At 37.4% G+C, this 12,129-nt stretch overlaps 1 protein-coding gene across 1 annotated transcript in view; it reads left to right on the plus strand.

The window, feature by feature from the left end:
* Nucleotides 1-12,129, plus strand: part of ATP10A (ATPase phospholipid transporting 10A (putative)) — a 172,479-nt gene that overhangs the window by 115,512 nt on the left and 44,838 nt on the right. The window contains exon 7 of the mRNA XM_067466820.1: nt 491-743. Within this exon, the coding sequence (XP_067322921.1) occupies nt 491-743 (253 nt within the window). The remainder of the gene's footprint in view (nt 1-490; nt 744-12,129) is intronic.

Genomic DNA, 12,129 nt, shown 5'->3' on the forward strand with positions numbered 1-12,129 from the left:
TGAGAAAACATGTTTTCTGCACAGTCTTCTTTTGCCTCAACTTTTGACAGGGAGCTACTTTGGAATATTGTAGTACATAAAGATAAAATACTATTTTTCCCCTTGCAAAATCTTCTATGCTGGCACCGTTCTGACTGTGCTTTCTGTTCCCCCTTCCACTCCCCTTTCCTTCTTCTTTTCCTAGTTGCTTTCAAGCTCATCTTATTATCCTGAAAACGTTTTCTTCTTTCCAAGCTTTGATAATACTACCATATGGTCTAATTACGGATATCAACTCTACAACTCCATAGGCTTTCCTAATCTGTCTCAGTAAACTTTTGCTGGCATTCTTATGATTTTACAGTGTTGGCCTTAAATCAGACTGTCTAAAATTCTAAAAAGGTACAGTACAACATTGCAATTTTCCTCCTAAGTTGATTCAGTCATACAGATTTTCATGACACCTTGTGTGTTTCTCTTTTAATGAAACTTGTGTCTTTGTGCATTTCAGGTTCTCATTCCCATTTCTTTGTATGTCTCCATTGAAATTGTTAAAATATGCCAAGTATTCTTTATTCATCAAGATAAGGATTTATATGATGAAGAAACAGACCTTCAGCTACAGTGCCGAGCTCTCAATATCACTGAAGATTTAGGACAGATTCAGTACATATTTTCAGACAAGACTGGGACTCTTACTGAAAATAAAATGGTTTTCCGGAGATGCACTGTTTCTGGCATAGAATATTCCCATGATGCTAATGGTAGGTATAATATTTCTCTATTTAATTTAATGGATATAACATGAATCTCACTTTGAAAGCTAAGTTTATGGTTTGGGATACATGAACAACTTGAAATTACTCATCCATGTAGTATGATTGTGAGAAATGTTATCTATTGCTTTATGACTCTAGTGGCACTAGGGCATTCTAATAATAAAGAACATTCCGACAACAAAGTTCAGACTCTAGTCTGAAGTCACTTCCACAAAATCAGCTAGAAGGACTAACAGCGATCACTGGTTGGCTTATAATGATTTATGTACCATGGTTCAGTGGTAGAGCACATCCTGCATGTAAAAAGTAGCAAGTTCTGTAGGCTGTAGGATCTCTGTGGCAGGGCTGTAGAAGGGCTGAGATCTTGGAAACCATGTCCTGGACAATGATGGGCAGAAATAAATAATAGGCTGATATTGGCATATCTGTCTGGATAACCATAGTTGATCCAAGCTAAATCTCTGTACTGCAGCAACTCCCATCTTCTTTAACCATTGGACATGTCTAATAGAGCTGCAATCCAACTGTAGGGCCCACTTGCTATTGTTCACTTATTATTTACCCAGCCCACTTATTGACGTTGGGCTCATCCGTTTATAGTTCCATTTATAGTTCCTTTGTGAACCATGCATCCCCCTTTCCCTAACTGCTTCCCCCACTATCACCAGAAGGGGCCTAATTTGCCAGGATTTCCAGAGTTGTGGCTAGACCAACACTAGAAGGAAATAATCAGCATAATATTAATAATATTCTATATGTTTCACAGATGTTCAAAGTACATTTTAATCCCTTTTAAACAAAGCATGCAAGCACGAGTCCTGTGGTGTGAGAGAACTGGCAACGACTCTTAGCAGCTGGCTGTGTGAGGGGCCAGTGATTCAGGGCATTTGGAAATATCAGTGTAGAGTATGTTTCAACATGTTGGCAGATAAGCAGCCAAATTTTAAATGAAGCAAAATGGTTAAGTAACTGGAATTCATAATGAACAATCTTAATGCCCTGTTAAAAACATCTTGGTACAGGTGATCCCAGTCCTCTCAGGCTTCATTGCATGCTAATCAGGCAGACTGAAGTGAGATTCCTGTTTCACGGGACACTCATTGGCTAGGGTCCTAAACTAAATGAATTAACAAAAATAATCCCTCTTACCCATTTTTCCCCTGCACCCACAATCTGAATGCCATCTCTCTCACTTGCAACTTCTCTGAAAAAAACATGGGATGAATCATAGGGGCTGCAACAAGAAGGATAAGAAATTCTCCTGCCACGAATGCCCTTATGTGTGGAATCAGAATTCAATTTACCCCAACAGCTCTTCATACCTTATACCCCCTCCATGGCCTGAAAAGATTTGGGTACATAGCTGCTGCATGAAGAAAGCACAGGACGCTTTCTTTCTGAGAACTTCCAAAACTGACTTATTTTAGGATCTAAGGTACTGAATTTCGAAACACACATACCAGTCTATGCAGACATATACATTTATATGCTATTTATGCAATAGCTTTCTATGGAGAGGAGTTCACCAGTAGTTCCTACAAGCACATTTATTTCTCTTAAGAAAGAGACTTCTGTTTGGGGAAAGTCCAAAAACATCAAAAGTCGAGGAGCAGAAGTGTTGACACTGGCAACCATCCCACCATAGCATCTTGTGGAATTTAAGGTTCATAGAAAAACTTTTTTGGGAGTTTAGAGGAATAGGTGGAAAGAACATAATGTCCCCAGTGCAGTACAGTGGTGAATAAAGGTATAGTACAGATTGGGTGACCTATTAACTTTCTAAATGTTCTTCAGTATTTGTCTAAGGTTCAAGGAGATTTTATGTCTCAAGCAAACAAAGGGTGAATTCAAAGACCTCTCTCACTTTGTTCTTATTTGTGATAAGTCTATATCTACCATTTAAGTTCCTAGGACTAGGTGATCCAAACATAAATAGGTTAGACAGCAGAAGTTGTTAGAACCATAGAGCTTTATGGACATTGCAGCCGAAGGTGGTGGGTCACATGTGCATCCCACTGCCAATTTGCCACATACTTTACATTTCTCCCAGTCAAAATTAATTTCATTGTTCCTGGCCTGGCTGTTTGATTTCTTAAGGTCATTTCAGATTATCATCTTTGAATTAAGCGTTCCAGGGAATCCCCTAATAGTCCCCTAATACTTCTGGGGGACAACTGGTTCCACACAAAGTTCACATGTTGTTTTTTAAAAGAAAACTATTAAAAGAATATTGTCAGTTTTGCCACATCCAAAAAATATTAAATATTGAATACTTTTCTTAAGAAGAAGTCTGGATTTTGTTTTTGCCAGAAAATGAACTGCATAGAAGGCACAGCCATCATTCTTTATGATGATCCCTGCTTTGCATTCTCTTCTTGCAAATAAATAAAATGGATTTTGGGCCAAGTGAATTCTTTTCAGCTGAAGACAAAATTCAGTTTTTAAATACACATGATTCATTTCTTATTGTGGAATTGAATTTACATACTTTGCATACCAATGGGCTGTTTCAAACATATGAGAAATCACTTCCAATAACATTAATTACACTAGTTTTGGATTAGTTAAATTATACAGTGTTTATAAGGTTTCAAACCTTTGTTTAAAGTTTGTTTCATTTATTGCCATTGATAAGTGTTGAGAAAAACTAAAGTATTATTGGTATCAACAGAGGGGTTTTTTAAATAAAAAATCTCATGGAAGGTAATATTAGATGAAAACAAGTTGCTTGGTGGTCCTGACCAAGTTTATGTGCAAGGTTGTTTGGGTTTAAAAAAAAAAAGATCTTTATAGCCATGGTTCTATATCCATAACTTTAAAGTAGACAATAAAGACATTAAAATTATTCAAGATTTCCCATATCTTGGTTCAATTATTTACTAGAGTGAAGATTTCAGTCAGTAAATCAGTAGTAGACTATGATTTGGAAGGACGGCACTGAAGGAATTAGACAAGATCCTCATGTGTTGAGAGATATAATTGAATACTAGAGTTGTCCATCATATCATATTTCCAAGTTTGTATGCTTTTAAAAGCTGGACAAGAAGAAAATCAACTCATTTCAAATGTTGTGCTGGAAAAGAATTCTGTGGATAATATGAACTGCTAAAAGAAAAACTAGATTGCAACAGGATGGACACATTATCTATGGTGACATGATAACTATCAGCCCAGTTTCGCCCATCCTACTTGTAATCTTCCTGTGGTAACATGTCTCAATCATACCCTATTTAATAGTAAGGATGTCAGATAACCTTGATCCCCCACCATTGAGAGGAAGACTTCCATATCAGGGAGCCTGTACATATTCCTGTCATGATCTGCAAAATTGAGTTTCTAAATTGTGCAGGGATCCTACTTGAATACAGCAGTTTCCTGGTGGTGGATTATTGTAATCCAGTGTATAGAATTTATAGGAACCAGTAACAGTGGCATGACAAAAGGGATGGAGTTAGCTGTGGCATGTTTGCTGTGCCCATCTTTGCCTGAGAAAAGGTCCTGAATAGGTCTGGTGTTGATAGAAGATGTAGTTATGAGTAGAAGTGAATGACCCCATAGAAGCAGGAACCATACTTTAGAGACCAATATGGCATAGGGGTTGGAATAAAGGACTAGTAGGATTGAGTGGAACTGGGTGAATTCCCCGTCAGACACAAATCTAACTGGGCAATTTTGAGCCAATCACCTGTTTCTCATTGTAACCCAATTCCCAAAGTTGATGTGATTATAAATTTTGACTAAGCCTATGTAGATTAAGTGTGCACTTGTTAAAATCTATTAAAGATTCTAGTTCAGTCTTTCCTGAAGCTTCTTGAGCCAGGGATGGACAGGTTATATATTCAGTTCTACTGAATGGTCTGACAAGGATTAATGAGTCCCACATTCTTTTCAAAAGTAACTACAAAGTCATACCAACAGACAAGCACCTTACCTCAATTTGTTTCACTGAAGTAAAAAAAATAGTGTTACCCATTTTAGACTTTTGTGTGAAAAGAGTTCATTTGTGGCATTGAAACTATATCTGCAGACTCAAAATTCTTTAGCTGTGTCAGTGGAAATCTTTTGCATCTGGTGGATAGATTTCCCTAAGTTTGAAGTCTGTCCACTCCTGTCTGACCTAAATGACACACAGTCAAATCCTATAACATGGTTATTATCCTTTTAAACACACTCTGGGGAAAGGCTTACATTGGCTAAAAGCAGATTGTACCCATTCTATTCAGAAACAAATGTACAACCGAAGTACCAAAGCTGTCAACAAATCACACTCTTAATGTCAACCTTCTGCCATACAGTATGGAAGCACTATTTTAATTTTGGTAATGCTACTGGAAATTTACACTGTAGAATTAATGCGAGTCGATCCTACTTTATCTGCTATGGGCCAATGCTGTGAAATCACTAGAGTTGTAGTTTTACAAGATCTTTACCTTTCTCTGCTAAAGAGTAGTGGTGCCCCACCAAACTAAAGTCTCATGTTTCTTTTCCCCCTTACTTTCTCTCCGATTTTCTCCTTAGTTCTTACCTTCTGTCACTCTTCTGTCGTTCTTTCATCTGTTCTGGAAGAGATTTCTTTCCCCACTTTCCGATCGATTCTTACAGCATCAGTCGCTGTTTTCTTTCTTTCTTTTCTTTTCTTTTTCTTCAAAAGAAATGTGCACGCCTGAGGATATACAGGGACGCCATGCCCTGTGCGCTACTGTAGCAGCCCGCCTTACCTCGGGGATCTGTTTGCCGGACCCTTTGGAAGCTCCCCCTTGAGGGGAGAGCCTCTTTGGGGTCGTCGGCCGATCCCCTTGCGGTTACGCAGTTTCCCCCACTTCGTTCCGTGGGGAAAAGGGAGCTATTGCTCTACCCAGCCGCTTACAGAGCTGACTCTTCTCTTCCGAGCCTAAAGAGTCCTTCTCCTCGCCATTGCGGCACACCGGAAGAAAAGAAAGAGAAAAAGAAGATAATATTGAATACCAAGGGAACTGAGAATACATTAAGGGATATTAAAGGATAGTAAGGAATTTACTACGGATAGCAGTGAAGAGCCTGGAGAGCCTGGAGAGGAGAGGAGAGGAGAAAGAAGCCACGAGAGCGGTGGATGGGAGGCAGAAGAAAAGGAGAGCAGGCACGAAATAATACGAAAAGGAACCAGTTAGAGTCAGAGAAATTAAAGGGACGGGTATAAGAAAAGACTATTCAATATAGAAGAGAAAAGAGAACGAAAGAAGATAAAAAATTAAGGAAGTGGAGGGGAGAAACCACACTGCCTTCTTGCACCAGGACAAGCAAGGGTTAAGATAAGAGTGCAAACTGACCTTGAGAACGCTCTCCTGCACAAGGACTGATAAGGCTGAGGAAGATAAATAGAGGCAAGCAGAGGCAAAGCACGCGGGCGGTGCGCCAAGAAACGGAAAGAAAGGACGTCACGACGTAACATGCAACGCCACCACGCAAATCCCGGGGGAAGGCTCGCGAGAAGACTGAAACAGGAGGCGTCGAGAAAGAGGAGATAACGCGAGATAAAAACAACGAGAAGGGAAGGAGGTGTGGCGGAAGCTTAACGGAAGAAGGGAAAACAAAAAGAAATAAAGCCGGAAAGCCACTGAAAGCTGGGAAATAACGCGAGAGAAGAAGAGGCTAAGGACAAAACAAGACAGAGGGTGAACTAAGAACTGAATTGTCGCTACGGTGAGCATCCCAACGGAGAAAAGGAGAGAAAAGGAGTACTCTGATAACGATAAGAAGATAAATAACAGCAAACGGAGAGAGCCAGAAAGGACGGAACAGGAGAGCAGAGGAGAAAGGGTAAGAAATAACTAATAACTATAAATAGAAATAACTGATAATCAACCCTTCCTGAGTTGGAATGCATAAACATCTCTAGAAAATATAGATATATTTATAAAACTCAGGGTGAGAGAGTGATAGAGAGACAAAGGGGAAGAGTGGCAGAGTGAAAGAAAAGACCAACTGGGACAGCAGACAGTAGCAACTCAAAAACTCAAAGTGCTCTTACCCCCCTTATCAATTACCTACTTATATGCTCTCAGTTGCCTCCACAGAGACCAACAAATAAATAAAGGAAAGATCAACACAAAGGAAGACAAACAAGACTAGTAACGAAAGGCGAGATGACCACACCAAAGGGAAAAGGAGAAACTCAGAAGGAAATGAAAGGAATACCTAGGAAAAACTCACTGACCGAAGAAGCACCCCAAAAAGAGATGAGTATGAAAGAGATGATGAAAAAAATACTGGCAGAAATGCAAACAATACAAGAAAAACAAGATAAAATGCAGGAAAAACAGGACGCATATCAAAGTATAGCACAAGAACAAATGGCGAGTCTGAAGGAAGAACTGGGGGCGATGAAAGGCAACATTGCCTCTATACAAAGAGAACTAAAGGATCTTAAGAAGGAAAAGCAAGAGTTAAAGAAAGAACAAGAGGAAATATCAGTGAAAATAAAAACCTTTGACTTAAAAAGTCATCGAATGGAAGAAAGACAGGAAGCTATAGAAGCAAGGACCTTAGAATATCAACTCAGACTACGAAATATAGCAGAAGAGGCCAAAGAGAATATACAAGAAAAAGTAACGGAAATTCTATGAGAAATGCTCAACTGGACGGATCAAGAAGTAATAAACCATACAGACAGAATATACCGGGTAAATACTATATATGCAAAAAAAAATAAAACGGCCAGAGATGTAATTGTGAATTTTACGAAAAAAACGGTTCGAGACGAAGTACTAAAAATAAATAGCAACAAGAATGTGTTCTACAAAGGAAAGAAAGTGGCGATTTTAAGGGAATACCCGAAAGCAACACTGAACAAAAGAAGGAAATATAACTTTCTTACTGAAGAGTTAAAGAAGCAAGGTTTAAGATTCCGTTGGGAGAAAGGAGACGGCCTCATGGTAACCTACAGAGAACAACGCTATTGGATATTAAATGAAGAATGTGCAAAGGACTTCTATGACAAAATAAAAAGAGAGGGAGGAAAAAGAAGAGATAAATATGAAAGAGAGAAAGAAAGGAAAAAACAGACTGGCAGATACACCCCTGAAAGGCAAGATGGACAAGTAAGACAAAAAGAGTCACCAGACAGATCAATAAGGATACCAGCGAACGAAATTATAAGAGACGAAAGATCAAGAAAGACGGAGGAGACAAACGGAGAAGAAGGAGAGAGATCGGAAGAGGAGAACGAAGGATACAGAGAATCAGAGGAGGAGGAAGAAGAGCAAGAGGAGGAGACGCAAAAAGAAGAATGTATGGAGAACTGAAAATTTATACAAATAATATTAATGCGATTGATTCGCCGAATAAGAGAAATAAAATATTTAACAGACTAATAAAACAAAAGTATCATGTTATTGCCCTACAAGAAACTCACATAACACAAAAACACGTAGCGCATCTCAACAATAAAAGATTAGGAAGAGCCTTCTATGCATCAGCAAGCGAAAAAAAAAGAGGGGTCGTGACCTATATAGACACAAACATACCGGCAACCCTGGCATTTAAGGATGAGGAGGGAAGATTTGTAGGGGTCACCATCACAGCTCAAGGAAAAAAAATACTAATATGCAATATTTACGCCCCAAACAGCTCTAAAACAATCTTCTCAGATAGAATAAAAAGACAAATAGATTCCCAACCATTTGATCAATTAATAATCCTAGGAGATTTTAATGGGGTAGTAAATAGTAAATTGGATAGAAGCAAAAAACTAAATCAGAAAGGAAAAAGAATATCAAATAGTGGGAATCTACCAAAATCTATGCTAAATTGGATCATTGAATATAGATTAAAAGACATCTGGAGATTAAAACATGAAAAGGAAATAGACTACACATGCTATTCGGACCGCTACAAAAGTTGGTCAAGAATAGACATGATATGGGTAACAAACTCCCTAACAATGAACGTCAAAGAGATAAATATACTACCAAGAAATGATTCGGACCATTGCCCATTAGTGATGAAATTACAACTATCCGAAACATCTAGAAGATGGAGACTAGACGAAAACTTATTGAAAAAAGAAGATGATATAGAAAACAATAGGAAAAAATTAAAAGAATTCTTTGAGATAAATGACAAGGAAGACGTGCACCTTTATACAATTTGGGAGACTAGCAAAGCCGTAATGCGAGGCAATTTCATTCAACAAAAAGCGAGAAAGAACAAAATAAGAAGACAAAAATGGGATGCAATTCTGGAAGAAATTAAACAAGAAGAGGAAAACCTAAAAAAAGACCCCCAATCAAACAGGAGCATTGATAAATTAAAAATATTACACAAACAAAGAGAGAATCTAGAATTAGAGGAGAGAGCAAAGGAGTTAAAGTATCTAAAGCAAAACCATTTTATGAACGCAAACAAGCCGGGGAAGTGGCTTGCGAAGAAGCTAAGATGGAAAAGAGAAGCCACATTTGTGACAAAATTGAAAGATAAAGAAAAAACATATACAAATGAAGAGGATATAAAAAGGCAATTCATGGAATATTATAAAAATCTATATAAGAAAGAGGAGATAGACAACGAAAAAATCACAGAATATCTAGGAAATAGAAATATTGGAAGAATCTCAGAAGAGGAGAGGGAAGAGCTGAATAAAGAGTTCTCAGATGCAGAAATAAAAGGAGCAATCAAAAACCTGAAAACAGATAAGGCCCCGGGTCCGGATGGCTTCTCCGCGATTTATTATAAGACCTTCCAAGAAGAACTAATACCATATTTAAAAAAAATTATGAACACAATTAGAGAAACTAAAACTATTCCGAATTCGTGGAGACAGGCAAACATAACGGTCATACACAAAGAAAACTCAGATCCCGAAAACTTAAAAAATTACAGACCTATATCACTTCTAAACCTAGACTATAAAATATTCAGTTCTATAATTGCAGAGAGATTAAAAAAATTACTATCAAAACGAATCAAGGAAGAACAATCGGGTTTTCTCCCAAATAGACAGCAAAAGGAAAATGTTAGGACGCTAATAGATCTAATTGAATACTACGACATTAATAGCCAAAGAAAAGTAATGCTATTAGCACTAGACGCTGAAAAAGCTTTTGATAGGGTAAATTGGGAATTTTTCAAAGCGCTAATGAGAGAAATGGACATCGGATATTATTTTCAAAATATGATAAACGCAATTTATGAGAAACAGGAGGCCAAAATTTGGATCAATGGACAAGAAACCGAAAAAATTGAAATAGAGAAAGGGACGAGACAAGGCTGTCCCCTTTCCCCCCTGATATTCATCCTGACCATAGAAATCCTACTCGAAAAAATTAGAGATGATAAAGAATTAGAGGGTGCAAAAATTCAAGGTCTGGAATTCAAAGTAAGGGCGTATGCCGATGATGTTGTCTGCGTAATAGAAGAACCTGAAAAAAATCTGGGAAAATGGATACAAACAATAAATGATTTTGGTGAGGTAGCAGGCTTTAAATTAAATCTGGAAAAAACAAAAGCTTTAACGAAGAACATCACACAGAAGGAAAAGGAGAGACTAGGCAAGAATTGGAATATCCAGATCGTGACCAAATTGAAATATCTAGGAATAATAATAACGGCCAAAAATATACAATTATTACAGAATAATTATATAGAAGGATGGAAGAAAATGAAAAAAGAAATGGAGAGCTGGAAAAATCTAAATTTATCCCTATTAGGGAGAATTGCCTGTATTAAAATGAAAATACTGCCCAAAATTATTTTCCTCTTCCAGAATTTGCCAATAATTAGGAACCAAAGCTTACTAAAAGAATGGAATAAACAGATAATGAAATTTATTTGGCAAGGAAAAAAAGCAAGAATAAACTTTAAAAATATGATTGAAGATACAAAAAGAGGTGGCTTCGCAGTCCCGGATTTAATATCCTATTTCGAAGCCAGCGCACTGATGTGGACCAAGGATTGGGTGGAACTGAAGAAGAAAAAATTACTCACACTGGAAGGAATTGAGTTGAGAACAGGTTGGCACCATTACTTATGGTATGGGGATCCCAAAAAAGAAAGAAAATTCGGAAACCATCTGGTCAGATCAACAATCATGAAAACCTGGCAAAAATATAGAAACAAAATATGTGAAAAAACTCCATTATGGCTCTCTCCTCTAGAGGCGACCCAAAGAAGAGAAATGGGATGGAATAATTGGCCGAAGTATAAAGACCTTTTAAAAAAAGAGGCTGGAGAAAGAGTGATGAAGACTCAACAAGAAATGAACCAGATAAACAAAAATATATCGTGGTTCCAATATAAGCAAATAACGGAATGCTATAAGAAGGATCAAAGACATGGGTTTCAAGAACTAGATACCTTTTGGGACAAGATATTAAATTCGAACAGAAAGATAATAACAAAGCTGTACAAGAAATTACTTGAATGGAAATTAGAAAAGGATGGGGAGAAAAAATACATGAAAAGATGGAATGAAAACCTCGGCAGATCAATTAAAAAAGAAGACTGGGAAAAGATTTGGAGAATAAAAATTAAATATACTTACGCAATTGATTTAAAAGAAAATTGGTTAAAAGTAGCTCATAGATGGTATTTGACCCCAAAAAAAATAAACAATTCACATAAAAATGTAAATCCTAAATGTTGGAAGTGTGGGCGAGTGGAGGGCTCCTACTTTCATATGTGGTGGGAATGCCCAAAGGCAAGAAGATACTGGAAAAAAATCCACAAGATAATACAGGAAATATTAAATGTGAAAATACAATTTAAACCGGAAACATTCCTGCTAGGAATACTGGATCCAAAAATAGAAAGAAACTCAGATAAATTGCTCTTCTTACTGACTACAGCGGCAAGAATTTGCTACGCGAAATTATGGAAGAAAGAAGAAATTCCTGAAATAAAAGATTGGATTGAGAAAGTGTTAGATATCAAAAATATGGATAGACTGACATATCTGATTACTAAAAGTAAAGGAACCCCGATAAAAGAAACTGATTGGACTAAAGTGATAAATTACACTAAACATATGAATAATAATACAGACAAATAAGCAGAAGAGAGAATGACAAAGAAGAGGAGAATGAGAGAAGGAAAAGGAACTCCCATCTGGAAGACACGAAGGAAGTCAACGAGTGAGACATTGACCATCTGTCTCCAAACCCCTTTTCTTTATTTAATTATCTTTTTCTATCTTTACTTTATCTTTTCTTACCCCCTTTTTTCCACGACCTCTTCCCCCTCCTAGCCCCATTCCTCCTCCCACCCCCCAGCCCCACTCCATATCCATTCCCATCAACCCTACCCACACCAATATTTTATTTCCTTTCTATGCACACCTTTGTTACAAGATGAAAATCTTAATAAAAACAAAAACAAAAAAAACTAAAGTCTCATGTTT

Source organism: Anolis sagrei, chromosome 3, assembly GCF_037176765.1.
Source record: "Anolis sagrei isolate rAnoSag1 chromosome 3, rAnoSag1.mat, whole genome shotgun sequence".
NCBI classification, from domain to species: domain Eukaryota; kingdom Metazoa; phylum Chordata; class Lepidosauria; order Squamata; family Dactyloidae; genus Anolis; species Anolis sagrei.